Genomic DNA, 27,081 nt, shown 5'->3' on the forward strand with positions numbered 1-27,081 from the left:
CTACTGAGCCATATAGTTGGCTCGTTAGAACTCAAAGTTCCGCTAGGGGACGAAATACAAGATTCAAAAAAAGGTCAGAACAACTTCTACGAAAAGGATTTATGGTTTTTGTCTAATTGTTCGGAAGCCTGTGTGGAATTGCTCAAACAGGTTCTCCAACAAGTCCCCGTCGCAAGCCTGAAGACCATGGTCCAAGATATGCGAGGGGGATTTCAAGGGCGCGAGTATATCCTGATACTTGGTATTGTAGATATGTGGGGAAAGGGCCTGGGGTGTATGGAAGCAAGTCGCGGCACCGAAAATACCCAATCTGCCGCCGCACCCAGGTGTGACAGAAATGTCCGAAGGCTTCAATCTCGGGCGGATTCTTGCGACCTTCTCGATACAAATAAACGAGCTGAGATCACAACACGGAGCGACCATACTTCACCTCGCTACAAAAGGGGACGTCCACAACAGAGGAGCATGTCTCTCGAAGAAGCGAGTGCCGGGTGCTCAGCACGTAGGTCGCCGGAATGGGGGGCTGGAAAGCAGGAGCCTGCCCTTCCTGGTATGTGTAACATATCATAATCCCCTATTATGGCTCTACTAACTTACATGGCAGGACTTTCCGAGGTTGCTTTATCCCATGGGTATGAGCACTCAGATCTCTCCCATGAAGCGAAGAGACAGAAAATATCTATTCAAGATCCTGTAATTGATGCGCATGGTGCCAGCCAAGACCCCGATTCGGCCCAGAAGTATCCCTCAACCCATATGGTCAGCCTGGAGATCCGGCAAGGGGACAAGATTTCCAAATACTATGAAGATGCTTTCAAGTCCCTCACCATGGCCAATTGTGCCAGAATCGCGAAATGTATTATCCGGCACATTGAGCCCAGCAAGCAAGCAAAGCACCCATACAACGGGGGCAAAAATGGGGACCCAGAAAAGAGCAAGCCTGAGTGGTGGCCGGATAAGATTCCTCATAAGGATCCCCATCACCTTGGCAAAATACGTGTGTTAGTAATCACTCTTCTTGACACAGGCGCTGACATTTCCAGATCTCATTCCCCTATTGGCCCATATTTTCCGTAAGCTTGGCTATGCCGAGCTTGAGCAAGTGACACATGAAACCAGAAAACCCATAGCGTCCACCCAAAAAATCCAGATTCTTTGCGAGATACTTAACGTACGACGAATGCAAGAGCTGTATGAGCAGCGCCAAATTGGTGGGTACTCTGAGCTTGTGAATATGGACCTTAGCTGATACGTCAATAGACGGTACTGAATTAGTATCTGTTCGGAACCAGGATGCCAACCAAAAGGGAAGGAAGGGCTCCGATTCTATCAACAGTTTCAAGTAGAGTATTGGGGCTAAAGAAATTGAGGAACATGAAAAGGCTCCCTGGCCTCCTTGTCACAGGCCCAGCAGCCTCCAACCTTCTTCGCAGCCCGCAACATGCTACCAGGTGTCAAATTCGTCCACCCCCCGTACTATGGAGATATCTGATAACTTTTCTGAGAGTGCAAAGCCTGAGATCGCTACATGTTGTCCGGAGACCGTAATCCCATCACCACATACGATTAATGGGCGTGAGCGTGTGCATTGGAAAGACAAGTACTCTATTTTTCTTTGAACTCTTTGTATACGACCTCGCTGCCTTCAATTTCCATTCCTGATAACCGTTTTCTATGGGTAATGATGTTCCTGTGTTGGGTGGGATGGGAACCATGGACGGTTAGAATCTAGTCAAACAGGCGCATTCAAGATATGACTTTAACAGCTGGGGTTTAAGCCAGGAACAACACAAAACGGAATGAGTTGACGAGGACTTATGATTTCTCGACAATCGTCAGATCTTGGATTCTATCTGGTGCTTTGGATTGGCCTGGCTCAGTAATTGTAGGTACACATGCCCCTTTCTGGCCCTTGGGTGCTATACTCCTCCAAGTACGTGGAGTGAAAGGGATGCCTGCTCGATGGGACTTGGTTTGGGGGGCCATGGTCTGAAGCCATTTCAGCTCCATTTTATACACTCGGAATATTATTTGTCTCCTGGTCAAATCTATGGGCTTCCTCACACGTTGAGGGGTGATGGACAGTTTTCAGCGCATCTAGACAATCTGGTCTTCAACCAGATCATGAATCGCACACGTACTAGGGAAATAGGAATCAACCTGAATTTGCTCCTGCACCATGAACTTTGAAAATTCACAACAGGATCCCTCAAATCATCGCGTCGGAGTGGCGGGTATGAGGTTTGGTCTGGTCCTTCCACGCTAGGGGTCCAGGCAGGTCATCTATAAGCGAATCCAAGAGGTCACTCCATGCTTCCATAATTTCCGGATGGAGAGACTCCCCGAGCGGGTAGAGACAGCAGCCACCTCACTGTCATAGAAGTGTAGGAGCTCGGGGAGCACGACAACATCATTCGGAAGACTCTCACGCTGCCGGTCTCGCGCTCCACCCGCAGGGGTTCCTACCTACTTTCTAGCAAGCCACGAGACTGAGAGACACCCGGAATCTGGGATTCATGGATAGATATTTTACACTCTTTTACCCTGGACATGAGGATGCCGGCCACCAAGTGACTCTGCTCACCACGCGGGTCAACTATTCTTTGTTAGTTATGTGAGAGGAATCCGAAAGCAAGTACACGATTAAAGAGATCGTCGGGGGTGGGCTGCCTAGCCAACTTGTTCATATAACGTATCCTCTTTCACAATGGAAGATAAAATATCTACTAGCATTTTGAGCAGTAATTTCCGTGAGTACTTTCCTCACGTCTCTCAGGTACTGCTAATAAAGCTTCGCCAGCATCGACGGGACCACCAGAGTGTGCCAGTGCTCAGCTATTCCAGGATATAACCTTAAAAATACCTCTCCAAGGAGCAAAGAATGATGTTCTCACCACCCTCGCAAAAAATGTCATTTTCTTCCTTCAACTTGGTGGATGCATGCCGAACGGACAACATACGCCCCAGCAAGTCCAATTTCTCAATAAAGGAATACCAGAGCCGCCCTCACTTATTTCCGAAAGGAGCATCTACAGCCTTTGCTTGAGAAGACACTTCATCCCTACGGCGTGAGCACCGGTTCACAGTGGTCATACTGTCAAATGCGGAGAACCCTGATCGCCAAATGTGGCAAACACTTAATGGATATTAGGGAGACCGATACCAGGCCAATCATACATAGTAGTTGTGTGGATACGGTTCACCTTATTCGAGATTGCAGTCTTTCAGGTTCTATTCTTGTAAGAGCAGATATCTATCGATGACCTGATATTGAGATCAGAAGACTATCAGATGCATCCAGGTCGACAATCTCACGCAAGCTAAGGCTAGAGTGCTCACCCCGAACCTCATTCCAAATTTACTTAAATTGGTACATGGCATCTCATTCCTTGATATGCTGAACATCGCATACCGTTGCAGTATAGCACACTCCTTTACCGGTTTAGATTGATTCCAGAAAAAACAAGTGGTAATAGAGTGACCTGAAATAATTATGTAACATCGTCATTATGTAAATCCTAATTTAGCGACAATTATTAAATCGTCCAAATCGGAGGTATGCTTGTGACGTCCTCTCACTTTGTGATTTTATAGATAATGTCGAAATCAGTGTGGGATAAGGTTGAGGTCCGATGACTGCCAATGATATTCCGAATTGTCTTATTGAAGTGTAGGGCAAAGCTTCACGATCTGCTCCCTAACTTCTTGAGCGTCAGCTATGTCAAGCTCACCAGTAAATCCCTCGTTCAAATTATTTAGCACCGTAATATCGGCCCTGTAAACAAACTCATTCAGTGCTGTGGCAAGATCTATTCCCCCCGCAAGCCCAATGTTTTTGATCACCTCTCTGATACTCTGTGGAGTGAGTTTAAAAGCGACTGCCCTCAAGTGTCGCATATCCACACCTGCTATATAGCCTTCAACGTGGCTGATCGAATATTCCTCAGATATGATGGCGAATTGAAACGACTTTCGGTAACTGATGGAGCAGAGGGTCCATCTAGTCCATGGCAGTACGGCTTGTAGGCAATGTTGGATAGCACCCACTTGCTCTGCATCATAGCTCCCTTTGCTCTCATTGATCTTGAAGCTTTGTGAACGGGGCGCAGGCTAGAAAGAGATAATAAGATGCCATATCTATTTAGACCAGGTCATGCCGCGCCACATACCGTTTCCAGAAAAGGGACCAGTAGCAGTGTCTGGTCAAGTATATCCTGTCCCAAATTATCTGCCAAAATGGCTTGGCTCGCGGTATCTGTCTCCATCGTCTTGGGTGGCTGGGCACTTGAACCGTCGCGGAGAAAGCTTTTATGTTTCTGCCAGGCTGGTTCGGTAGGACGTTGCTAAAAGACCATTAGAGACATGGAAGAAACCTGGTTATCTTTTCTCGGTTCTTACGCAGGAAAGGTGACGCTGTCGACAGCTGCCACATGGGGTACAGAGAAGTCCGAAACTGGATTCCATATTGTATATACAACAAGAGCTTTTCGAACCCTAGATGCCAATTTACGCTATTCCATATAGGGCAAGAGCGTATTTTAATCTATGTTTCGCATACAAACTCCTCTAAACGAAACGAACCTATAGTTGAGTCATCTGTTTCGTCCCTGTATTGGTACAATTCTAAAAATAAGCCCCAACTACCATGACGTCGCCAGGTCAGGAACCATCAACATTCAAACAACCCATCACAAAATGGCGAGGAACCTCGATTCCTGGCAGCGTAACATGATTGTTCATATGATATGCAGCAAGAAATCACTCACCATATCACAAATTGCCCAGGCAGCGAAATGTAGCGAACGCACCGTCACTAAGATACGCAGAAAGATGAGATTATTCGGCAGCGCAAGATCTCCCCCAGTCCGTGTCGGCCGACCGCCGACCATTACTCCCTTGATGCTTGATACCCTCCTTGATCACCTTACTGAAAAACCAACCCTATACGTTGAAGAGATGGCTACCTACTTATGGGACGAATTTGGTGTTCTGCCTTCCCCGTCCAGTGTCAAACGTGCCCTTGCCAGTGCCGGCTGGTCCAGGAAGAAGGCCCAGCAAAAAGCAAGGGAACAGAATCCTGACTTACGAGATTTCTACCAGCATAAACTATCTGAGTTCCGTTCCTACCATTTGGTTTTTGTTGACGAATCCGGGTGTGATAAGCGGGTGGGATATCGACGGAGTGGTTGGTCTCCTTCAGGAGTGACACCAGTCCAAGTATCTAAATTCCACCGGGGCGAACGCTACCAGATACTACCGGCATATACACAGGACGGCATCTTATTATCCCGCATTTTTACGGGGTCAACGGATGCTACATTTTTCGAATCTTTTATTGAGCAACTGCTGCAGCATTGTGGGAGATGGCCAGAGCCGAAATCGGTTCTTGTTATGGATAATGCATCATTCCATCATTCCGATCGAGTCAAGCAGCTGTGCGCCGATGCAGGGGTTAGGCTCCTGTACTTGCCGCCGTACTCCCCGGACTTCAACCCTATCGAAGAGTTCTTTGCCGAGCTTAAGTGTCATATAAAGAAAGTGTGGCCAACGTCCCACAGGACTCTCGGGGAGGGGTTCCATGTCTTTCTTCGGAGGTGCCTTCACGAAGTTGGCGCACGAAAGGAGAGCGCCGAGGGCCATTTTCGACATGCAGGCTTAACGGTGGAGAGCTATCCATGAAGCCTACATTTCTAAACTTATCTGTCCACGGGATACTGCTACCAGGCTAAGTCGATTTGCAATGGGTGTGGCTTAATAGTACTTCGTGTTTGGGGGTAGGCCTTGTGATTGACATTCTTTCTGGACATCGTGGTAGTCAGTATGCAATCTTCTCTTGTGGTTGGCAATGGAGATACACAAACCAGCAGCTTTCTAAAGCTCTCAACAAGCTTAACTTCATACTCGCAGTATGCTTTCTCACGAGTACCCATATCTCTGAATGTTGTTGCAACATCGAAATCAATCCATACAATTCTGGTGCCAGATACTACCAGAATATTCTTGGGATAGATGTCATGGTGGTGGACATGTGCGTCATGGATCTCTCGGATCCCATCAACTGCGTAGCGAAACACATTGTCGGAATAATTCAGGCAATTCAATCGTTCGGCTTCTGGGATGTACTCAAGTACAATTGCTCTCGGTAGGAATTTGTCCTTCTTGAAATGATTTAGCTGTTGGTGACAATGGGATGGATCCAGACGATCGATGTAGCCGTAAAAGAACGGGACAAATCCACGCTCACACACGCCGGATTTAAGGAGGTTACGATATGCATTCAGCTCGCAGCGGAATCGATTCAGGTCTCGACCTTTCCTACTATACCCGGGATCGCCATTATCATGGAACTGATATGTCAGTGTCATCCTGAAATGGTAAAAAAGCTTGACTGACCAGCTTCATCACGCGTATGTTTCCGCATATCCGTACTTCGAGGACCGTCGAAGCTTCTGAGCGGCTGATCTCGCGTTGGATGACAAGATCACGGGGATCTAAATCAAGCGAGCAATCTGCCTGCAGACCCATGGCCATTGCGTGAGCTACATGGAGGCGGGGAGTTGTGGTGTAGAATGAGTTCTGATCGAGCAGGGTAGGTCGAACCCAACGCACCTCCCTAGATTACATAAAGCATTTTGAGTCATGTGATATCCCCACTCAAACGCCCCGCATTCCAGAACCTCAACCATGGTAAGACCCGCCCTTGCGCTCTATGACCTTGGGTTTCCATAATATTAGAATAATTTGAGATGGAAACCCAATCACTTCTGCAGTATCTCTCCGTTGCTCTCCCGACTATACCGACGCAAGGGACTACTCCCGGCACTAACACCATAAATCCACTATATGATGCAGATGATATCACTCAGATTGTCTCGTGGCCTGAGTCAGTTATCCAACTATCATCCAGCGATATGGCGGATTATTGAATTCGACTCAGATTCGGCCTGATCCGTTTACTTCACCTCCCGCCCCACTGAGATGAACCCACATTTCATCTTCGTTTCTCAGATCTCGTTATGAACCGGGTGAGACGCAGCCTCCGAGCAGGATTTGAACAACTCGAACCGGAGCTCCGAATAAGGCATCTTTCTAAGGTCACAATCGACGGAGGGGGTTCTGCACGGATAATCGATCAATTCAGGCCAGACGCGGCATTCATTGTGGTTGGCGCTAGTCTCTCGACAGGGGTCAATCGAGCGCCTGGGGACTTAAAGGTATCTTGGAAATGCAAATCTTCGATGCGCCTTTCACAAGACTTGGCCGACCAACGAGAGTACAGACAAGTTTTGGCCCAGGTGAATTTTTATATGGAACAGCACAAAGCGCGGCATGGTTTTATTCTCTCGAACGCTGAGCTTGTCGCAGTGAAAAGGCTGGACACAAATGGCCGTTTAGCCGTTGCTACGTCCATTCCATGGTCAAGTGGAGGTGCTGGGAGATTTTCAGTATTGCTAGGGCTATGGTACCTTGGTATGCTAGCGGCTGAAGACAACAATTGGTCTCTACCTTAGGTCTATACACCCTTTCTCGAAATCGGTTTAATCATCAAACATTTGATCAGTACTTCCTTGCCCACTTACCAAGCCACTAGCGTAGATTTCATATTGGGGTGTCCGTTTTGAACAATGGGCCGCTGTATTTCTCATACGGAGTGTCGAATATCCAACAAAATTGTGTTTTTACATGCGCATAAGTCTTACATAACCGACCATGCATAACTAGTTAGCATTGGCCCCTCTAGCCTGATCTCAGAATCCGATGAGAAGTCCTTGGGAGAAGGACAAATACATTAGGTTTAGGAGTAGTACACACTAATACATTGCGCCCGGATTTGAATAATGCAGCTGCCTGTCAGCGTGAGTAAAAAGCAGAAGGTAACTTGTGAATGTGGCTAGACTTCTGGTTTGTTTAAAGTCTTTCAAGTGTTGAGGTTCGGAACGGAAATGTGATCAGTGCCAATCTCCTTGCAGCCTTGCCCCGCTTTTCTCTCTCCACACCTTCTGTTCAAGGATTCAAACCGACTTTTCTTGACTTTCACCCGTCTAGACCTCCATTTCCTAGTTCATCAAGCCGCTTGGCTCGGCTCGACTCTTTCAGTCCCTAATCCGCACTCCGCCTCCAAGTCCACAGAGAGCGATGGGCCAAACACAAAGTTCCGTTACAAAGAAAGGCTCCCGCGGAAAGAAGGGAGGCAAGGGAGGCAAGGGAGGCAAGGGAGATTGGGGCTTGGGCAAACTCCTGAGCATCGATATGGTGGCTGCTATCCCCGACGGCGTTAACGCGTACACGAAGTTCCAGAATGGTCGAGTTAAACGTCGAGAAATGACACTAAACGGAGAAGCGTTCCGCGAAGGGATACCCACAATCAAGTGCTTCCTGGCGGCTTTGACCAAAAATCTGGCGCAGCAGAACTACCTGGAGTTGATCTATACGTTCTTGATGACAATGAATACAGTTGCTACGTGGATGGAAGTCCTCCAGGGAAACTCTGCTCTCGAACATTTAGGCCAAAAAATTCACGGAGAGCTTCAGGCGCAGACAGGATTAATGGCAGCAAAGGCTTTCGCAGAACAGGTCGAGAAAACTATCAGACATGAGGTGGACGATCCTAATCACATCTACTTTCTCTACCATCCTGATACTGATTGGTATGCGGAATTTTTCGACCGAGTAAAGCGAGAACCACTCCCTGGCAATTTTTTGGGCCTCTCCGAGAACCTCGACTCTATCGTTGTGTGGATGTTGTTTCTTAGACGACACTTGGCTGCAAAGAAAAAGAATGCACGATTTCACTTGATAATTCCTGCATACCGCCCAATGTTGATTAGGGAGCCCCTTGCGTTCCCACAAGAGGTGTACCCACTGTCAATCAAGGGATTCAAACACGATTCGAAGCCGTACGTTTGGCTTAACTTACCGAGGATCGATGACGTGCCGGTCCAACAACTTGAAACTCATCACATTGGCAATCTATATCGGCCTCCGAGCGCTTGGGAGGACGCCGCAGGATTCCTCTCATTCGCAGCTGGCGGACTTCTGACAACAGGTGCTACAGTGGCGACTGCAACCTTTGCACCTCCGCTTGCACCCTGGGTCTGGACTGCCGGCGCAGCTAGCACGGTGGCTGGGTCCATCACAGTCGACCAAATGGTTACTGAGACTCCTTCAAGGGTGCTTGGGAGTGCCAGAAACCGTGACACCGTACCTGACGAGATTGCTTCTGAATCTGATGCTGGGGAAGATTTCACTTTTCATGCAACGAGTCGTAGGGTGCACCGGCGCTCAAGCAGAGGCAACCAATCCAACAGGAGGTACAGACCTAGGTGAGGATGAGACGATTCATTACACAAGGGGTGTTTATTACGTGAGGTATTGGCCGTGAAGCAGGCGAGCGTGGGGTAGGTTCGTTGTTGTTGTACGTGGAAAGACTACAGTCCTATATCTTACATTTTCCTACTAGTGATACGTAACCAATAATGTTCATGTATCCTACCGTAACGATATTTGACGTGTTTTAAGAGAATCTATATAACTAGGTAAAGTCGTATAGACTAATAAACCCGTGACACTCATGGAAGCTCTCTCCCTTTAGCACGACTGATACCGAGACGCTCCTTAGCAAGGCTTAAAAGCTGGGTAGTCTTTGGTGGAGTAAATCGAGGTCGTTCTGATCTACCCCATATAGTCGCCAAAGCCTTTCCATCGCCCCAAGATTAATGCGTTTTCCAAGCCCTTTGCTCCCAGTATGGGCGTTAAGATAACAGCCCGACCCATCCACGGCGACACCATAGCAGAGATCGTCAAAATCATCATTCGATTCAACGTTTACTTCTAGGCGTTTATCACAAACACTGATAAAGTATCCAGTCCACTCATCGTGGCCAACCGCAACGCGGATGTTGTCTTGATCGTATTCACGTCGGACCATTTTCCTATTTCTTGATTAGTTATAAGTCATCATTCAGAAATCTCCACTTAACGCACAATTTATATGTTGTTCAACGATTTAGAGGATAGAATTCTTTAGAAAGAGTGGGCCTTAGTCCCTGGGTTATTAAAATTGGGAAACAGGTCTTTGCAAATTGAGGAAGGGTGAAGATTAAGAGGATCCCAATGCGGGGCATAGGAATCCTCTTTATGTGGAGTACTCAAGACCCAGTAACTTACACGAGATCACGGTATACCATACGTTACGCGGGTGAAGTCACCTGGCATTGGGCTCAATGAGATCGCCAGGTAATATTCGATATAGAATGGATCATGTTAGATGACGAAAATCTCAAGCTTGCAAAGGAAGTTAAAAAAAAAAAAAAAAAAGGAATTGTGGGTGACAGGGCTCCCATATCAGCCCAGCTAAAGAAACCTCACCATCACACTCAATTCCTCAAATAGATTCATATGTCTTGACATTAGGGTCCGGCAAACCATGAAAGAACTACGTGGTGCCACTGCTTATCCAAACTATTGAGGAAAAAAAAGGACGGGGCTTAGATGCGCAGGCTGGTCCACACCACACACAGCGTAACACGTGTGCAGATCTACAACTGCTTACAGAGACGGCTACCATGGAGTTCCACGGAGTTCCATGGCTTTGCGATGATTAGGTTATGCACGGATCCCTTGAGAGCTATGTAAGACTTATGAGGATGTTCTGGAAAGCTCAATAATGTACGGAGTTATATTGCCTGCCAGAAAAATTAGGTATAGCCAGCAGCCCCTCCACTACGCTTTATGACACGGAGTTCAACTTCCGTAGTCCTGGCGTAGTGGTCAGGTAAGCGCTTAAATAGAGGCATTCTACTTGATATCTTAGAGAAATTCAAGACCTTGCAACCGTCCAGATTTAGCGGTATAATACGCAGTAATTTAGTATACGCAGTTTGACATGTAGCATACAAAAATAAAACTACAGCTCCTTGTCAGAAAACGGGCACCCTAATGATCAATCCACACTAAGGCCCTGGCTGTGGGGCCGGGAAGTAGTAATCGTATGTTTGTTGGTCAAGGCGATCTCGAGCAAGTCTGTACCTCTTTCATGCACGGGGATTCTCCCAATTACGCTCTCAAAGTCATCTATTTGTTGTTCAGATCACCTGAAACATGCGATATTATTAGTTACCCTAACGCCCAAGGAAAATGCAAAACTATATATCACCCAACTGAACCATGTGGAACCAGCCACACGCTCTTATAACTATAATTCCTAGGGTTCTTCAATAGATCCCTGGTGCGGTTCTGCCGATCCAGCCCATTCATGTATGTCGCGGAGGAACCGGCGAGCGGTTCCAAGCTTAATCCCCTGCTGAATAAAGAATCCAGAGTCGGGCTCTTCGAAGATAAGTTCCAGATCCAGGTGGTTCTCCAGAATGACTTCACAAATTCGTCGAAAGTCAGCTTTGTACGCCTCCTCGGTTACGCGTGATTCCAGCCATTTGCAATAATCTCTCACTGCTTGCTCACGCGGCCTAGGAATGTGGGGACATCCATTCGGTGGGAACCTGGGTGGCGACGGCGTAATCGTAGAAGCACAGGCCGTTTCAGCGGACATCAAATTAATATTGATCGGAGGATATGGCGCCCCTGTCGTCGGCAAGTTATCCACCTTTTTGGATTTTCGCCCTATTTGGCTCTCCAAGACCACGTCTCGACGTACGTCATCGGGCACATCTTCATGACTCTCCAAGCTGCCACCTCCGTCGACATAGTCAATAAGTCGCTCTAAGTGTGGACCTCGGAGTTTATAATGTTTCTTGTCTTGAGGGTCTTCCCAGCACCAATCAGACTTCAGAGGACATGAGCGGACTTGGCATCGCATACGCTCATACACTAGACTCCAGGTCGAGGCTCGTCCAGTGCTCTCCTCTTCCGCGTTGATGCATTCCTCGCGTTCAGCGAGCATCCTTTTGGTTCTTGACTCACGGCCTCTCTTTTCGACTCTTCGTGATGCGGATGTAGTAGAACCATCATTGACATCATCATCATACCTATAGTTCAAGGCAATGGTGACACTGATCTTCTTGCCAATTCGCAGCAAGTTGCTCCATTTACATAACTGCTTCTCCACTAGTGTCCAGTTAATATCCGAAGGGTAGAATTTTTCGAAGTCCTTCTGAGACCGGTCGTCTACGGAAACCGTGATGTCTGTGCCTTCAGAGCGAACCCGCTTGTGACGTTTCTTTTTCGTTCGCAGCATAACGTCCGCATCAACTTTCAGACTTTCTTCCCAGTACTCGCTGGGTGCTACGACCAAATCTTCTTCGGTCACTTTACCCACCGTCTTGCGGTTGAGTACAAGCTTCCATGCGATAGTGTAGCAGACGTATTTAGGTGGTTGTTCAGCGTAGTCGACACTCTTTTCCCACAGACTAAATGGGAGGAATCCTAGTTGATCGGGCTGCAGGCCAGGCTCTGGGGCGGGGCTAGGAGAATAGAAGGACGCAGGTGTACAACCAAAGTAACCAGGAGTGGGTGCATGTTGGGGAGTGTCGCCGTCCCATGGTTCGATCATCCGAGATTGATAAGCATGATCATAGTTGGGAGATCTATTGGTCATTGTCCGGTTGTTTAATAGAAACCTAAGCAGACAAGCTGCAAGGGGTTAGCCCATGAATGAATGTGTCCAATAAGACGCCTAGGAACAGAAGCCGCAGCATAATGATGAGCAAAGGTTGGAAATGTAGAAAAATCACCTGGATTATCGATCTTTGCCCATCAACTTGGCTTTAGATGACCTGGGGGAACAAGGCCACTGCAGTGCAACAGCCACGAGATGCACAGAACGGAAAGAAGGGAAGGGTTTTGGACAAGTTGCCAATTCGAAAGCTGTTCTCGCTTAGTGGGCTAGCATGGAACCTTCCAGTCCTCCCAGACACTGATTCTAGGCCTATGTATCTAAGATACTATAATATTACAAAGCCCTGTAATATTACCGGTACAGAACAAAACCGTTATTTACCACCGTTCCCTTTACAGACTAGTGCATCACCTGATTAGGGTTCGAAAAGCACTCATTGTATTTACAATATGGAATCCAGTTTCGGACTTCTCTGTACCGTCATCGCACTTTCAAGATTCAAATTAATAGATTCCAGAAATAAGGGAGAATGACACACCTTTATTCTTGATTGATGACAAGGACTACAAGCAACTCGTGTACGCTTCACTTTCTGTTGAATAAGAGTCATTAGTTAAAAATGGACAGCACCGAGGGTTCAAAGTGATTAACCATTGTCCGTGTCGTTGTAGGGTCTTGCTCTGATTGAGGGCAGCTTTGTCCGTCCATATCTATGCTGGATAAAGGGAAACTTTTTTGAACGTCTGAAGGGTACGATACCTGGCAATCGGAGGGGGTTTATTTATATGGTAGGCTGTGACAGGCATGGACCGGTCACGCTATCATGACGGATCCAACAAAATCTCAGTAAGGGGTTTTAGCCACCAATAACTGACAGAACCTGTCGCCGCGCTCATTAGGCTAGTGTTGACAACAATATAACAGCCAAGAGTTAGGTGTTGTACATATAGGACCCTTGTTCCGTTCTACTCACGGAGAGAATATGTCTAGAGTATGGAACCTATCATTCCGGTCACTAAGGTCTCTGTGGAAATAAACGCCGAAAAGAGGAAGTAAGGAATTTGCCGAGAAGAGAGAGGTAGAAATTTTTTCAAATCTCTCGGGCGAAAGTGAAGCTGGAGGCTGGAGATTACGTAGACCCGCAGCGCACAAGATCGAAGTGGATGCTTACCATCGGGCTGCCCTTCCCACGTCATATTAAACTCGGAGATTCCGTAGCACATGCCACACCTCAAAGGAGACAAGTCCATTCTGGTCACTAAGCGGCAAAAAAAAAAAAAAAAAAAAAAGAACAAAAAAAAGTCAAAATTCCATGTATTTTTCGTGTGTATATCATTTAACCAAGCACTACGATGCACTGATTCCTACCATCAACAATGACATGACCCAATCAAGCCTGCCGCGGTAGGGATTTGCAGGCCAACATAAGTTACTAGTCCGTTAATTTAGTCAACCGTACATGCCATGTATATATATATACATAGAGCCATACGGGTCAGATCAGAGATCTCTGTTTCTATTTCAACACGTGTAGATACTGTACTGTACCGGAGACGGGGAAATGGTCCACCTTCTTGTGGTTTCCTTGCTTGTACTTCAGTACACTACTAATTCATTCATGTCACGGAAGCTGGCCTATTCTCGAAGACTTGTCGGAATATAGAATTCAAAGAGCCAAATATTTGATACATATATCAGATTGTGATAATGAGGATGGCTTATTATTGACGATCAAATTGGACCTTGGGAGGTGTTATGGGAATGATGACGGTATTACAGTATCAAGTTGCAGAAAAGGTGAGGTATTGGAAACTCTAAAACAAAATGCTCAATGACATCTCACTTGATATGACAGAGGCAATGATTTCCGTGAGGATGCGTGCTGGTCCTGTCGCTACCATGGAGCCAGTTTGTTGACATGTACATGTGCGAGAGGGCTGACAGGGGGCATTGCCTTTGAATATGATCTAGGTATGTTTTCTACAGTGCAACCTTGGAAGCGCATGTATTGACCAAAACGAAGATCAAAACGTTCGTAACAATAGAGGGGGGGGCAGTTAGAATGTTCGATATAGCTACAGTCAAGTACCGTTTGTACGAATCATTATTGGCTTCCACTCATTTTCATAAATGACTATCTTTAGTGAGGTATGTACATAACATTTGTAAATGACCTGACAGAACAATCGAGTGCTGCTGCCGCCGCAGGCCCACGGCCCCTTTCTTAGTTAGATGTTCTATGCTGGGTACGAGCGGCGCAGCTCCCGCATGACAGTTGAAGGGTTTTTACAGATTGATATTGAAATATTACTTCATACATTATAGTTTTAAGCCTGTTGAGCATCAGGAAATTGCATCCTTACTACAATTCTCTGCTACCCAGCCCTATAAGGAGCAAGATCACAGCGACGCTTGATGGCGGCTAGCTCTTCTAAAAGCCATCGATCTGCGGTCATGAGCAACCAATACGCAGCATGGTGAACACTCGCCATTACATGTTCTGACCGACCTTTTGAGTATGTGGGCCATCCATTTTGGATCATATTTGCAAAGCCGGCGGGGTTTGTGGACAACCAAAACGTTCAGCGTCGAGTCAAAAAAGCCGTTCCAAGCTGAGAGGCACTGGCAGAGAAGGACTGAGAAAGGCTCAACATTTTGAACATTTCCACACAATGCTCATCCATACACATCATCCTTTATATCGATGTGGGTTTGGCAGTCACTCTCCGATGCCCTGCACAGTAATCCTTGAATCTACATTCTTTATAAATCTGCCAGATGAGTCGACAGCCGCTGCAAAGTGACTGATCTATGGAGTCACAAATACGCTCCCGGGCGAATCTAAGCCTCAATTATCATCCCAATCTTCAAGCGAACGACACCTGTCCTCACATCCCGAGTTACCATTCCAACCTTCAAGATGAATCTTGAGAAAGACGACTTCACCGCAGGCGGCTTGCAGGCACATACCGATTATTCTGAAACAAAACCAATACCTCAGGATACCTGTAAGCTTGCAGATCTGGCGGCGGTTCAAAAATTGAAAAATGTATTCGACTGCACCGGCGTGAGTAGCCCGATGTGGAGATATCGCGATGTGGGAGGCAACACATTACTCCACATGGCATCTATAGCATCAATGCCACATAGCGTTCAATGGCTACTAAGCCATGTTCCATCCTTAGTTCAAGAACAGAATAGACGACTGGAAACTCCTCTGCAGGCCTTTCAGTCTTTTCTTGACCGTGGCAGAGTTTGGGAGGATGCACCTGCCGAGACCGTCAACATCTCGGATAGGTTTGCCGGATACTCTGAGAAGTCAGTTTTTATTTTAAGTCTCCTTTACACCGCCTCTTACTCATTATGCCCTCGAATGGATTGTCTCAAGTTTGGTTGCACTTGCGGAAAGTGCCTTCAGGGTTTCCTCAGCCCTCGCATGCGGCTGGCGCTAGAATGGCAAGCAAACAGATGGGCCACACTTTTCCGAGACGATATTCATTCCGGGAGTGATTGGGTCGGATTGAACGACGAATATCTCACGCTTGCCTCCAATGAGCTCCGATCCCAGCTCTCCAGCCATAGGGCGATGAGAGAAGGGTTTGCGGCTATAGCGGGACATATGGCAGTATGTCTGGAAAACCAAGAGGTGCCGACGGAGCAAAATGTTAAAAAAGCTGTTGTCATGTCACGCGAGTGGCCACCCATAGCCGAAAATTACCTCCGCAACGGCGGCACGGTGTCCCCCGTTGCAGCGATAGTGTTTGGAGAGGCCAGAGAGAGCGAAGATTTGTTCAAGGAGCATCATCTGCATGACATGGAATGTTTACTAATCTGTCGAAATGATTATGAATATGGATTTGTTGGCTCAATGTGTGGTTACTCACTGTTCATGGATATCTCCCGTTCTAAAGCCTTGGTTGAGCCTTTTCAGGTCAATCGCAGTGCTATTGCTTAGTTCGCTGGGGGCACCTGTGCAAGGTTTGTTACAAACCACCTATCATGATCCTGGATCAATATGTGTACTCTAGATAGTCGAAATTTGAATATTTGCTTATTTGCCTTGAGGCTTAGTTAGTGTCAGCGGAGATGAGGTAATTTTACCGCTACCTAGGATTCAACACCTCACCGTTTCCGCCTAGATCAACTCTATGGCTTCAAAACCGCCTATATCAATGAGGCCACGTGTCCTCATATATTCGTATAAAAGACTTCATGTAGGATCATCGATTCCGATGATCAAGACCTTCGCGACAGTTCAATGTTCTATATAGGTTTACTAGGCAATACGAACATTTAATAAACCAATACTTATTACTTAGTTATTGGGACAGTTAGTTACCCTGGCGGGGGCTAAATTGTTGCAGTTTTTCACACCAAGCCAAAAAGGGTAAACCCTACTTGGCAAGGGCCATTTGCACAATCTTATGCTCATCGCATTTCAACATAAAACTATAGGTACAAACGATCATGTGACCAGAGTCCAGCCCACAAGGTTTTACGCGGATCAATACAAACCCGGTGGCCCTCGGGGCGTGATAACTGATAAGTACTCCAACTCCGTTGACCTTCCATACCTAGCCAAGGTCTCAACACAAGGAAGGGCCATTGATTCGAGTACAAAGTGTTGAAAATCCACGAAAATATTTACTCAGGGCTGCACCCCACAAGATTTCCCAGGGATGAATGGGTCAATTTTAGGGGTCAACACCTATGAACAACGTACCATAAGTCCATAACTAACGACTGGTGCTGGGAATTTGAAGTCCAGGGCAAATTGAAGCAGACCGCGGTAAGAAAATGCAGGTTTTCTTTTGTCTTTTTCTTTTTTTTTCTTTGTTGTTTGTTCCAGAGACCCCGACGTTTACCATCCGTCGGCTGGGGGGTTCTAATAAGCAGCGGCGAGTCTGTCCATCATGGCTTCCGCTTTAGTTCAACGTGTTGAATAACCTCCCATAGAAGCCATGATATGGACACAACAAATGTATCGTAAAAGTTAGGCCAGAAAGTTTTAAGGCCATGTAAATCGAATGGCCCATGATTGCAACATTAATATTGTTTTATCGGACGTTTCGTCATACCACCTGTGAGCGCCAAAATTAAGCTGTGAGAGGGATGTTGCAGAAAATACCCGTGATGTTCTAGTAGCGTAAAGATCATTCGATATCTTTTTGAGCAGGTAACTTTGACGGATTTTCGCTGGTGAAAAATGCTAGGATTTTTCTTCGCTGTTGCACGTCGGGTTGACTATTGATAGTCCGAACTTAAGTCGGTCAGTGTAGTGTAGGCATGAATAGGATGGAGATGCGCTACGCAGATGAACATCAATTTTGCATGGGTCTCATAAGTGATAAAGTTTTCTTCTTTCGGTTTGATGTTGAAGGATTTTGTTGAATTCCTGTGGACCCCTTGTCAACCGCGGCTGAACATGCTCAATCAGCAGTTGAGCATATCCTTTGGGCATTCTTTCTGAGTGACTTTGGGAGTAATGTAGTCACATTGCTAGCATACACGTAAACTGCGTCTTTTATTTACTGGTCGAAGTTCATGATTGGTGGTGATGCATGTGTTGAATCATGTAACACAACGTTCAAATACCCGCCAGTGAGGCATTTATGTCCGCTCTACAGTAGTTAAATCTCAATGAGGATTGGTCCAGATATAAAGGGCGTGGTTTGTACCTAGAGTGAATTCCATTCCTGCCATGATCGCCGATGTGAACCACCCCGGTGGCGCAAGTGGCGACATGATGATATCCGGTTGCGTGGACAACGAAAATAAAAAAGCCCTCTGGGAGACAAAAAGAAGTGCTGATGCATCTATTATCGTAGCCGGCTTTACGATTCCGGTTCATGCTGCGGTTGTTGGAGCGGCAAGCCCGTATGTCGACAAGGGATTCCGTCAAAGCTACCAAAGCACGGGCCTCTGTGAATTCTATATACAGTTTGGGAACATCAACACGATATGGAAGATATTGGAACTTATCTATCTGGGCACGTATTCCAATGCTCTATGCCCTTTCGCTGAGCCTTCAGGTACGCCCAATCGGTGTTGTGTATGGCCGATGGATTGCTGACACGATTTTAGAGTCACTAAACGAGCTGGCACTTCACAGTTCTCTCTATATGATGGCGAAGCGGTGGAAAATGTCGGAGACCTTTCAGTCCATTATCTTTTACAAATACGAAGCCTTGCTTCGAAGGACTTGGAAGCCCGAACCGTTCCTAGAATCGGTCAACCAGATCTTCAGCCCGTTGGTTCCTGACGGCTTCATGGGCCACATGAGCCAGACTTTCCAGGTAGACCAGGGGGTGGATCCTGAAGAAATTCGGAAAGATAGGATCGTATATTTGGTGATGGGAGAACTGGAAAAGCGGCGAAAAATGTTCCTCGGACCAGCATCCAACATTCTGTGTCAGTCACTTGCGTCTTCGCCTACGCTTCTGACATTGTTCGTGGAGCAATGGACAGGCAACCATGCATATGAGAAGCCCAATTCAACGAATGGTGGTATGGATCAATCTACAAACAATTCACCCATTCGGCCTCCCACGAAGTGGCATCGCTGTCGCGAAATATCGAAATCACTGGCTAGGATAGCGCATGACTAAACCCAGGGTCTCTGAAACATGCCCCAACAACACGTTTAGGACAATTGAAACTTCATTTTCTCTCGCAAGATTAGGATCAAAGCTGCTATTCTGAGTGATGGCGTTTTCTTTCAACGCAGCAGGAGGGAAGGCAAAATAGATAGCCACCGCGGGCGGGAAGCTTAGTTCCGAATTCATGAAGAGAGTGACAGATAAGAGAGGCCATGTGGGCTTTTTGAAGAATTAAAGTGTGCGCCAGGTAAGCATTATGTCTGCATTCCGTCGTCATAATGAAAATAATTCTTAAAGATGGTATCAGTAAAGTGAGCGAAGCTGCTGTCAAGAAGATTTATGGATATTAAAGGAAACAGCGTCGGCAAAGAACAAACATCGAACATCCCAAAAACAAAAACTGCGAGCAAAGCAAAGATAAATAAAACAAAATCATACATGTTAGGATGTTTAGTGTGAGTATACTTAGCAGAACAGGCGTACCTAGCGGACTGTTGCTGATAGGGAGCGGGAGTATAAGAACGCCGCCCACCCTCGATAATCGCAACGTACAGTACGATGTGAAGAGAAAGAAAGACTATTTGACCTCCATCGATCTTGCCCGGGATACGCCACCTTATTTTAATTACATCATGGCCTCTCCGCGCCCATGATTACCTCCCTCACCTGATTCGCCCTTCAATCCTTTCAAACATGTGAATGACTGGCAAGCAGCAGATCATTTTGTTGCCGAAGGATAAAACGTCTGAGCGTCCGTATGCACTGAGAAGCAGCACCATTGCTCCGCCTCCATCCTGTTTGATCTGTCAAGGCTGCTTCAACTTCTTAGCATCCTGCATCATACGTGAGATTACTGAGCAGAGGGATAGTCGTGATCGTCCGGAGGCTACCTGCATCTGCTGCTTGAGACTCAGAAAGTGTGGATAATTTGTGACGCAATTGTACATACATGAAGGAGAAATTGAAACGGACTAATGACTTTATATGTAGGAATGAACTGTACAGGCAAATAGATTAAGTACCTTCAGCCCGGGAGTGTCTCATGGGAATCTGGGCTGACAAGATTGGGCAGGAGTATGGTAGACCAGGAGGATGGCGGCTGTGGCAACATGCCTCTCCCGATTACTGGGGCAGGTTCCGCAGTAGTAAAGAGAGGGGGTTCTTCACGTCCAATTCAGCCTGATTTCCCACGCATACTCTAGTGCAGCACATGTGATCGCACTATTTTAATAAAAATTCGGATTGACATCAATACGACAACATGCGCATCCCATGGGTCTATGTAGGATGACGGCGCCCATAGTCGGAAAGGGTGGCATACTATTTGATGTGACTTCCCTACGAAGGCGTGCGAGATGCAAAGGAATCCCATCCATGGCAGTGACTTCGGCTGGGTCTACTCATGTCTTCGTGGAGCCATCTGACCCAAGATGCTATCATAAGTGGTATCCAAAATGACTGGTGCGTTCAACTATAGTCATTTTGAGAATGCTAGAAGTTTCAGCTGCGAGTCCAGGATAATCATTGTTGAACCTGAGCATGTCCCTGGATAGTATACACTCGGCTGCGAAACCAGTGTCACCCCAAAATATACTTTCTTCCTTCTGATTCTGTACAAAGCGGGTAAAGCGCGTGATAAAAGGCTTGGCAAACCTTTTCCTATTGGCTTGAAATTTATACCCTTACCATTTACAGTCTAGTCTCCGCTCCATAGAATAAAGAGAAGAGTCTAGAGGGGTGGCACTGGTTTCGACTTGGTGTATACATTCCTCCGCCAGAAATTAACTCTCTGACAGGACGAGAAGGTGATAGGATTGGGGCTCGCCAAAAACACCAGGAAGCGGAAGAACCAGGGCTAGGACGGATCCAGTTCAACGAAGACCCATGACCTCCGCCGTTGCCTAAGGAATACCACTCTCACCAAGACTGACCCGATTAACCGCACTCTCTCCACCATTGCAATGCATGTACGCATCATGTCGCCTACTGTCAATAGGAAAGGGCTATGGCGACACCCATTCCCATTCTGTTGCAACGCTTTTCCATCAACCCCAGAAATAAGGCGCCCGCCGCCTATCGCATAACACTCTCCTTGTTCAAGCCGTGACCTACGGAGCCAAACACCAGCCGGTCGCAATCCCCTCCGGGGTATCGAGCTGAACTCGACTGTATAGTTGAGGCACTCAGTAATAGTAACCCCTGGCATCCCCTGTAGCAAGATGACACATGGTTCATGAAAACTATCCCCCTTCTTTCCTGGCCACAATATTGCAACTACCAGCCCCAAAATATGAGGCCCGTCACATAATCTCTGCGTTTCTATCTATGCTCTGTCGTAAGAGGGCTTAGAGGTAGTATATCAGACGCCCAAGGGAACAAGATATAAGATCCAAGCAAAGCACGACCTGACTTCTGATCAATTCTCTCCTTCCAAGATCCAAACATACTGTACTTCCTTTCCACCATGTCGACTGAATCGAGCCGAAAACCATCCTGCAAGCGCAAAACTCGCGGATATTCCACCAAATTTCATGTTCGATATGCATCACCTTATCGAAAATCTCCCCTGTGGTACCATCTGGAGGAGGCAACCCAAAAGCCCGAGATGCAGTGCAAGATTGTTGGGAAGACCAATGGTGGAGAATATGTCTTCCAGCTACTTCTACCTCGTGATATCGCACAGCATAGAGAGATAGGGCAGATGATTGCTATATTTGAGCGAAAATCAAGCTTGAGGCCGCGTGAAAGTGAATCGTTGGCGAGATGACTATTTCAGGGCTTATTATGGTACATGCTGTACATAGTCGAAGACGATCACAGTGCGATGACACATCACCACTCTACCTGTTGTACAATGTCTCTAGGTACAGTGCGAAGACTATACAATAGTGGAATGGAGCTCTAAATTGGGAATCTCTTCCTGGTGTTGTGCTCTTGTGCACGATACATATGATCTAGAATGGCAAGGTATTGTATGGATTGGAGAACGGTTTTCAGGGTATAATTATATTCAAAGGTCGACTCTAAACAGCCCATAGAGGCGTCATATATTTTGGGCGGACAGTAATGAAGATTTCCTAGTTAGTGTATATATAACCCCTTCTGAGGCAATATCGGAATCGCCTCTTTGCCTCCGAGGAAGTCGAAATTCCGGACTTCAAGCTTAATTTCACTCACTACACATGGACTCATCACTGCTGTCCCCGTCTTCACCATGATCGTCCATAGTGCTGAATAGATTGTTCCGACTGTCTTGCCACTTGATGAGCGCGAGGATATGATATAGGGCAGACTTTCTGTCACCAGGTGATTGAAGGTTGAACCAATTTGTGCTATGCATATAGATGAACGTGTCTTTGTCTTCATTTGCTGCAAGAATGCTCTGTGCTGTCTCGCTCGTGGCATTCATGTATTCAGCGTAGTCCACTCCGAATTTGAAGTGGACGAAACGCAAGAATGTATTGGTTCCGGCAATAAGAAACACGCTACATCACAAACGAGTCAATATAAAGTGGGCATTCGATCAACAGTACAGTATGGTTAGAGCTTACTCTTCTTTTTGTAACTTTTGGTTTGCTCTCCATGCTACGATTGCTTCACCGAGGTACTGGGCGAGCGTCTCATTCGAGACTACAGGCTGGGCTCTTCCCGTTCGCTCATCGATATGAATAGTCTTGAAGGCTTTTTTAGCTTCGAGAAAGGCCAGGGTTGGCAGACCCATCCTCCAGCCATGAACTTGTCGATCCATCCAGGATATCCCACCATCATCTTCAGCAGCGAAATCGTACATGCCAGGAACCTGGACAGTGGCTTTTCTGCGCTCCACTCGCACTCGGACCTCTCCTGGGCCGTCGGACTCCTGAAGGAGGCAGAGATTAAGGGCAAAGTATAGATAGTTAACAAGCAAGTGGGCCGTGACCTCCTCGGGCTTACTCCGGCGGTCGTCGTGTTCGTCCTCGTCCACGTCATTTAGATCAATCTCGTACTCCGATGAAGAAGGACCCGTGGGGGAGGAGGACCCTATTATAGCCGCCACGGAATCGAGATATCCTTCTCTGTGCGGTGCCTGCCTGTCGCGCCTAGGGTACTCTTTCGCTGTAACCCCTTCCGCGCGCGCAGCATGTGCGAGGGCGACCCAGAAAAATCCGCCTGGCAGCCGTAAAAGCTGGGAATCTGTGCTTTGCGAGATTTGAAGCTCGCAGGCCGTCGTCAGGGTTTTTATCCAGTCATGGTCCAGCGCGCATGGATAGGACCCCGGAGAATGGCAGACAGGGCAACTCTCATGCTCTGCCGCAATAACCTGAAGAAAAGGCTTTTCCGGCATGGTTAGCAGTCGAAAGGCGACTAAATGCCGTACTGTCCATCTACTAGCAGGAATATCCCGTTCCCACTTTTCGAGCTGTGCAGCCGCTTGCAAACCCCCAAACTTCGCGCTGAGCCGCTCAAACTCGCTGCGGTTTCGAGCTTCTAAAATACCGTTAGTCATATTGCTTTATAGCTCTGTAGGGACACGGATTCTTTGACGAATGGGCAGGAAGGTCTGTCGCAGGGGTAATTCAAAGACCAAAGTGGTTACCCCTCAGTGGAGGAACTTGATCCATCGCGTTCGTCCACGTGACCTCGTGACGTTGGACCCTGTGGCAGAAATGGGCTTGGCAAAGAGCTGATTAATACGCCGAGTTTATATGATCATATGCAACGATTGAAGGTCTTGATTATTCTAATCTACTGCAAAAAGAAGCCGATATTTATGCAATTTCAGGGGCTTCGAATATGCGATAAAATAGGCTTGATCGTACGATTCAAGCTCCATAACCGTACGATCAATATTGATCGATTAACTGATCGGTTGAGCAAGGTGATGAAGTAATTGCTTAGTCAGTTCCGCGGCCACAGACCCTATGTCCCTGACGCGTCAAATCTTCCGCTTTGCCATCCCTCGCAAGCGGCCAGCACAGATTAACAACGGCTGGCAATTTCCGATGAAATACCGCCACGAAATGTTGGTACCAGCTAACCTCAAGCGCAAGGCCACTGACGATCTCCAATACCCTTCTGGACGGCCATCGCGTCGAGCCGCTGTCGAGTCTGGCGCTCGCTTTGGGCCGCAATCGACTGTTAGAGGGCCCGTTGAGCCTAAATCAATTGATGCAATCTTACGCCACCACAGCCGAGACCGCCTATTTGTCCCTCCGGTAGCCTGGACCTCGCTGCAGCTGCGGCTCTTAAACTGCCGGTTCGCTCTGCAAAAGACAGGCAAATTGGAGCACGCACAGTCGCAAGTTGTCGTATCGGATCCGCCCGTTGACAATTCTCGCGAACGAAATACGCCTTCTGACCTTTGTCGCGCGATGGCCCAGTTTGGAGGGCGAAGGATGTCGGAGGTCAAGAAATCGGCCATTAAAGACATACTGCACGCTTATGATATCTGGCCTATTAGGTAGTTCACTCGCATGCCGGCCCTGACCAATGTTGCTGACTGCCGCAGCTACGAAAGGTTATTTTTTTACTTCCGCCGGCAACCTGCTGCGAACGTTTGGACAGAGGGCGTATTCTCCCGCAAGTCCTCCGGTCCGTCCCTTGCCTATGTCACATTCGATGGAATAAAGTCCCATCGAAGCGACTACGTACACAACTCACCGGTAAAGCCATTCAACGAGCCCGTGACCAACATTCGTAATAGAAAGCTGCGGTCTCTTCAGCCACTGAATACCGTTGAAGATCCATACATAATGGGAGTTTTAATTGCACTTGCCCAAGCGCAGTGGCGACACCAACAGGGAACTGAGCAGCACAGGGAAGGGGCCGCCGATTCCATCCTCCAATGGGACAGAGGACGCACAACCAACGGCACACCTTCGGAGATCCTCCCTCTACCCCGTTGCATCGCAGACCGAGGCCCTCATGACTGTGGCCAGGGTCTCAGGGTATGTAACCCATCAAATGAGTTGTCCATCATGGCTTACCGAAGACTTTGAAGGTCAACGTCCTTGCCACTTCCGGTGATGAAGAAGATTACCTATACGTCTACACCACTTCTATCTCTGCAGCGTTTCTCCGCAAATTTGACGAACCCTGGCGCTATTCACCGGGCTGCCCGATCGTGGCATACTATCGCATTTCTCTTAAATACCCAAACAAATCGTTGCGCAAGCTGCATCGAGTGCTCTGTGCTGGGTCATGTCGCTTTTGTGCCAGCAGTAGCCCACGGGCTGTAGGCTGCTGTAATGGAGACTTGAAATGAGGCCTGCTGCTCTCTTACACGCGACCTATGAAGGAAAAGAGTGAATCCGCCAAGGATATTTCTACGTACCTGGCAATGCCCAAGGGCCTCAGAAGAGGAACTTGGTGGCGGCAAGCCGCCTGCTCCTCCTTGGGAAAGATGGGGAGACACGAGTTGGACCCCAGTGTTTGTCACGCTCGAACAATGGACGAACTCACGAGCCCTTCGCAGCCATCTTGTCTCTTCAGGGACCCATACATGATATGTATAAGATTTAAGCTGTCGGAACCCGACACCTGGAAACTACTATTGACTTCATCTGGTCGTTGCGAGTGGCATCCATTCCTGCCTCTCTTCGTGTTTCCCCATTATCGTCACAGGGGATAGAATCATAATTCCCGTCGAAGAATGACTGACAAACTGCAAGAGGTAGCGAAGAATTTCAAAGGCAAGAGGGTTGCCGTAGAAAAAAGACAAGATAGGTTGGAGGCGGACACGATGAAAATGCACTTCCATCCCATACATATCAGCGAGTGCCAGTCTAGCCGTCGATAATCACACTAGAGATCATCTCATCAGAAGGGTCGTTCTATATATGGGAGGATTGAACGAGCTCGTGAGCTTTGGTGTTACTTCGCAAACCTGCAGCCCGTCATTCAATCCGCAGGTACCGTGCCTTTCACAAAGGCCCTGCCCCCATCGACTCGCAAGCTATTCCCAGAATCAATAGCAAGAAAGGTGGTCCGTATATGGTCGAGCTATAAATATAGGATATATCCTAGCGGGGCCATGCTTATTCGGCCGTTATGTGTGGTACTGCATATGGCGTTTCTATTTGCTTGATATAAAACCAAATCTGAAAACCGCCGTACGGGCTGGCAGACTAGGGAGGGCTTGGGCATAGGATCAACGGAGTTACCTTTCCGTGAATAAATACTCCGTCCGCAGCCGTCACGATCAGAGTCTCCGGCGCGGATTCAAGGGCTCCAACGCATTGGCAGTAGGTGAACCTGGGTGACACGCTTGACATCATTCAGATGGTAATCGTTCTATCTAACTTACTATTGAGGTGGATTTTCCTCGTGCAAGGCTACTCCTGCCGTTGCCCTTTCTCGCCTGTTGCTTGGCGTTGGGGATTTGGGTGGTGTCACACAATGTACATCCCTTTTGGTACCGTCTACTTCATGTGAACGTATTGTCGAGCACTCATTTTCTTGGCAGAAGGCTTTGGACAGCATTGGTTCCGAGTTGCTCTTCAATAGTGGAGCACCTGGCGGACCTTGGCCTTTCCACACTCAAAATGACGGTCAAACCAAAAGCCAACGACAAAACCAACGTGGTCCTTGCTGATCCGGCTTTGCTTGAAAAAATTGACAAATTGTTCGCATGCAATCTGGGCGAGTACGTCAGCCTACCTCAGCTGGTCGTCGTCGGGGATTAATCCAGCGGAAAGAGCTTCGTCTTGGAGGGCTTGACGAACCTAAAGTTTCCTCGAAACAGTGGTCTATGCATCCGGTTTGCGACGCAGATAATATTTTGCAGAGATCCTAGCTTAAACGTAGGGAAAGTGTCAGGATCAATCATCTTAACAACTCGGGATGATGAACGGGACACTCCTGGTTATAGTGTATCCGATGCCCAGACACTCAATGAAAAGGAATTTGAGCATATGATGAACGAAGTGG

At 47.4% G+C, this 27,081-nt stretch overlaps 5 protein-coding genes across 5 annotated transcripts; 3 read left to right on the plus strand and 2 right to left on the minus strand.

Moving 5' to 3' along the window:
* Window positions 1-465: 465 nt before the first annotated feature.
* LDX57_012675 (DUF2841 domain-containing protein) lies at window positions 466-1,346 on the plus strand (the record flags this gene model as incomplete). The annotated part of the gene is made up of 4 exons (XM_046094425.1): window positions 466-550; window positions 605-997; window positions 1,044-1,211; window positions 1,261-1,346. 4 exons carry the CDS (start codon window positions 466-468, stop codon window positions 1,344-1,346), a joined length of 732 nt encoding a protein of 243 aa, XP_045950404.1.
* Window positions 1,347-11,203: 9,857 nt separating this feature from the next.
* On the minus strand, window positions 11,204-12,508 carry LDX57_012676 (uncharacterized protein; the record flags this gene model as incomplete). Its single annotated transcript, XM_046094426.1, has 1 exon — window positions 11,204-12,508. The coding sequence occupies one exon, from the start codon at window positions 12,506-12,508 to the stop codon at window positions 11,204-11,206; it is 1,305 nt and encodes a 434-aa protein (XP_045950405.1).
* Window positions 12,509-18,275: 5,767 nt separating this feature from the next.
* LDX57_012677 (BTB/POZ domain-containing protein) lies at window positions 18,276-19,182 on the plus strand (the record flags this gene model as incomplete). Its single annotated transcript, XM_046094427.1, has 2 exons — window positions 18,276-18,606; window positions 18,659-19,182. 2 exons carry the CDS (start codon window positions 18,276-18,278, stop codon window positions 19,180-19,182), a joined length of 855 nt encoding a protein of 284 aa, XP_045950406.1.
* A 3,160-nt stretch (window positions 19,183-22,342) lies between these two features.
* Window positions 22,343-23,497, minus strand: LDX57_012678 (uncharacterized protein; the record flags this gene model as incomplete). The annotated part of the gene is made up of 2 exons (XM_046094428.1): window positions 22,343-22,658; window positions 22,725-23,497. The coding sequence occupies 2 exons, from the start codon at window positions 23,495-23,497 to the stop codon at window positions 22,343-22,345; spliced, it is 1,089 nt and encodes a 362-aa protein (XP_045950407.1).
* Window positions 23,498-24,074: 577 nt separating this feature from the next.
* Window positions 24,075-24,617, plus strand: LDX57_012679 (uncharacterized protein; the record flags this gene model as incomplete). The annotated part of the gene is made up of 1 exon (XM_046094429.1): window positions 24,075-24,617. One exon carries the CDS (start codon window positions 24,075-24,077, stop codon window positions 24,615-24,617), a length of 543 nt encoding a protein of 180 aa, XP_045950408.1.
* Window positions 24,618-27,081: the final 2,464 nt, after the last annotated feature.

This window comes from Aspergillus melleus, assembly GCF_016097325.1.
Source record: "Aspergillus melleus strain CBS 546.65 chromosome Unknown contig8, whole genome shotgun sequence".
NCBI lineage: Eukaryota > Fungi > Ascomycota > Eurotiomycetes > Eurotiales > Aspergillaceae > Aspergillus > Aspergillus melleus.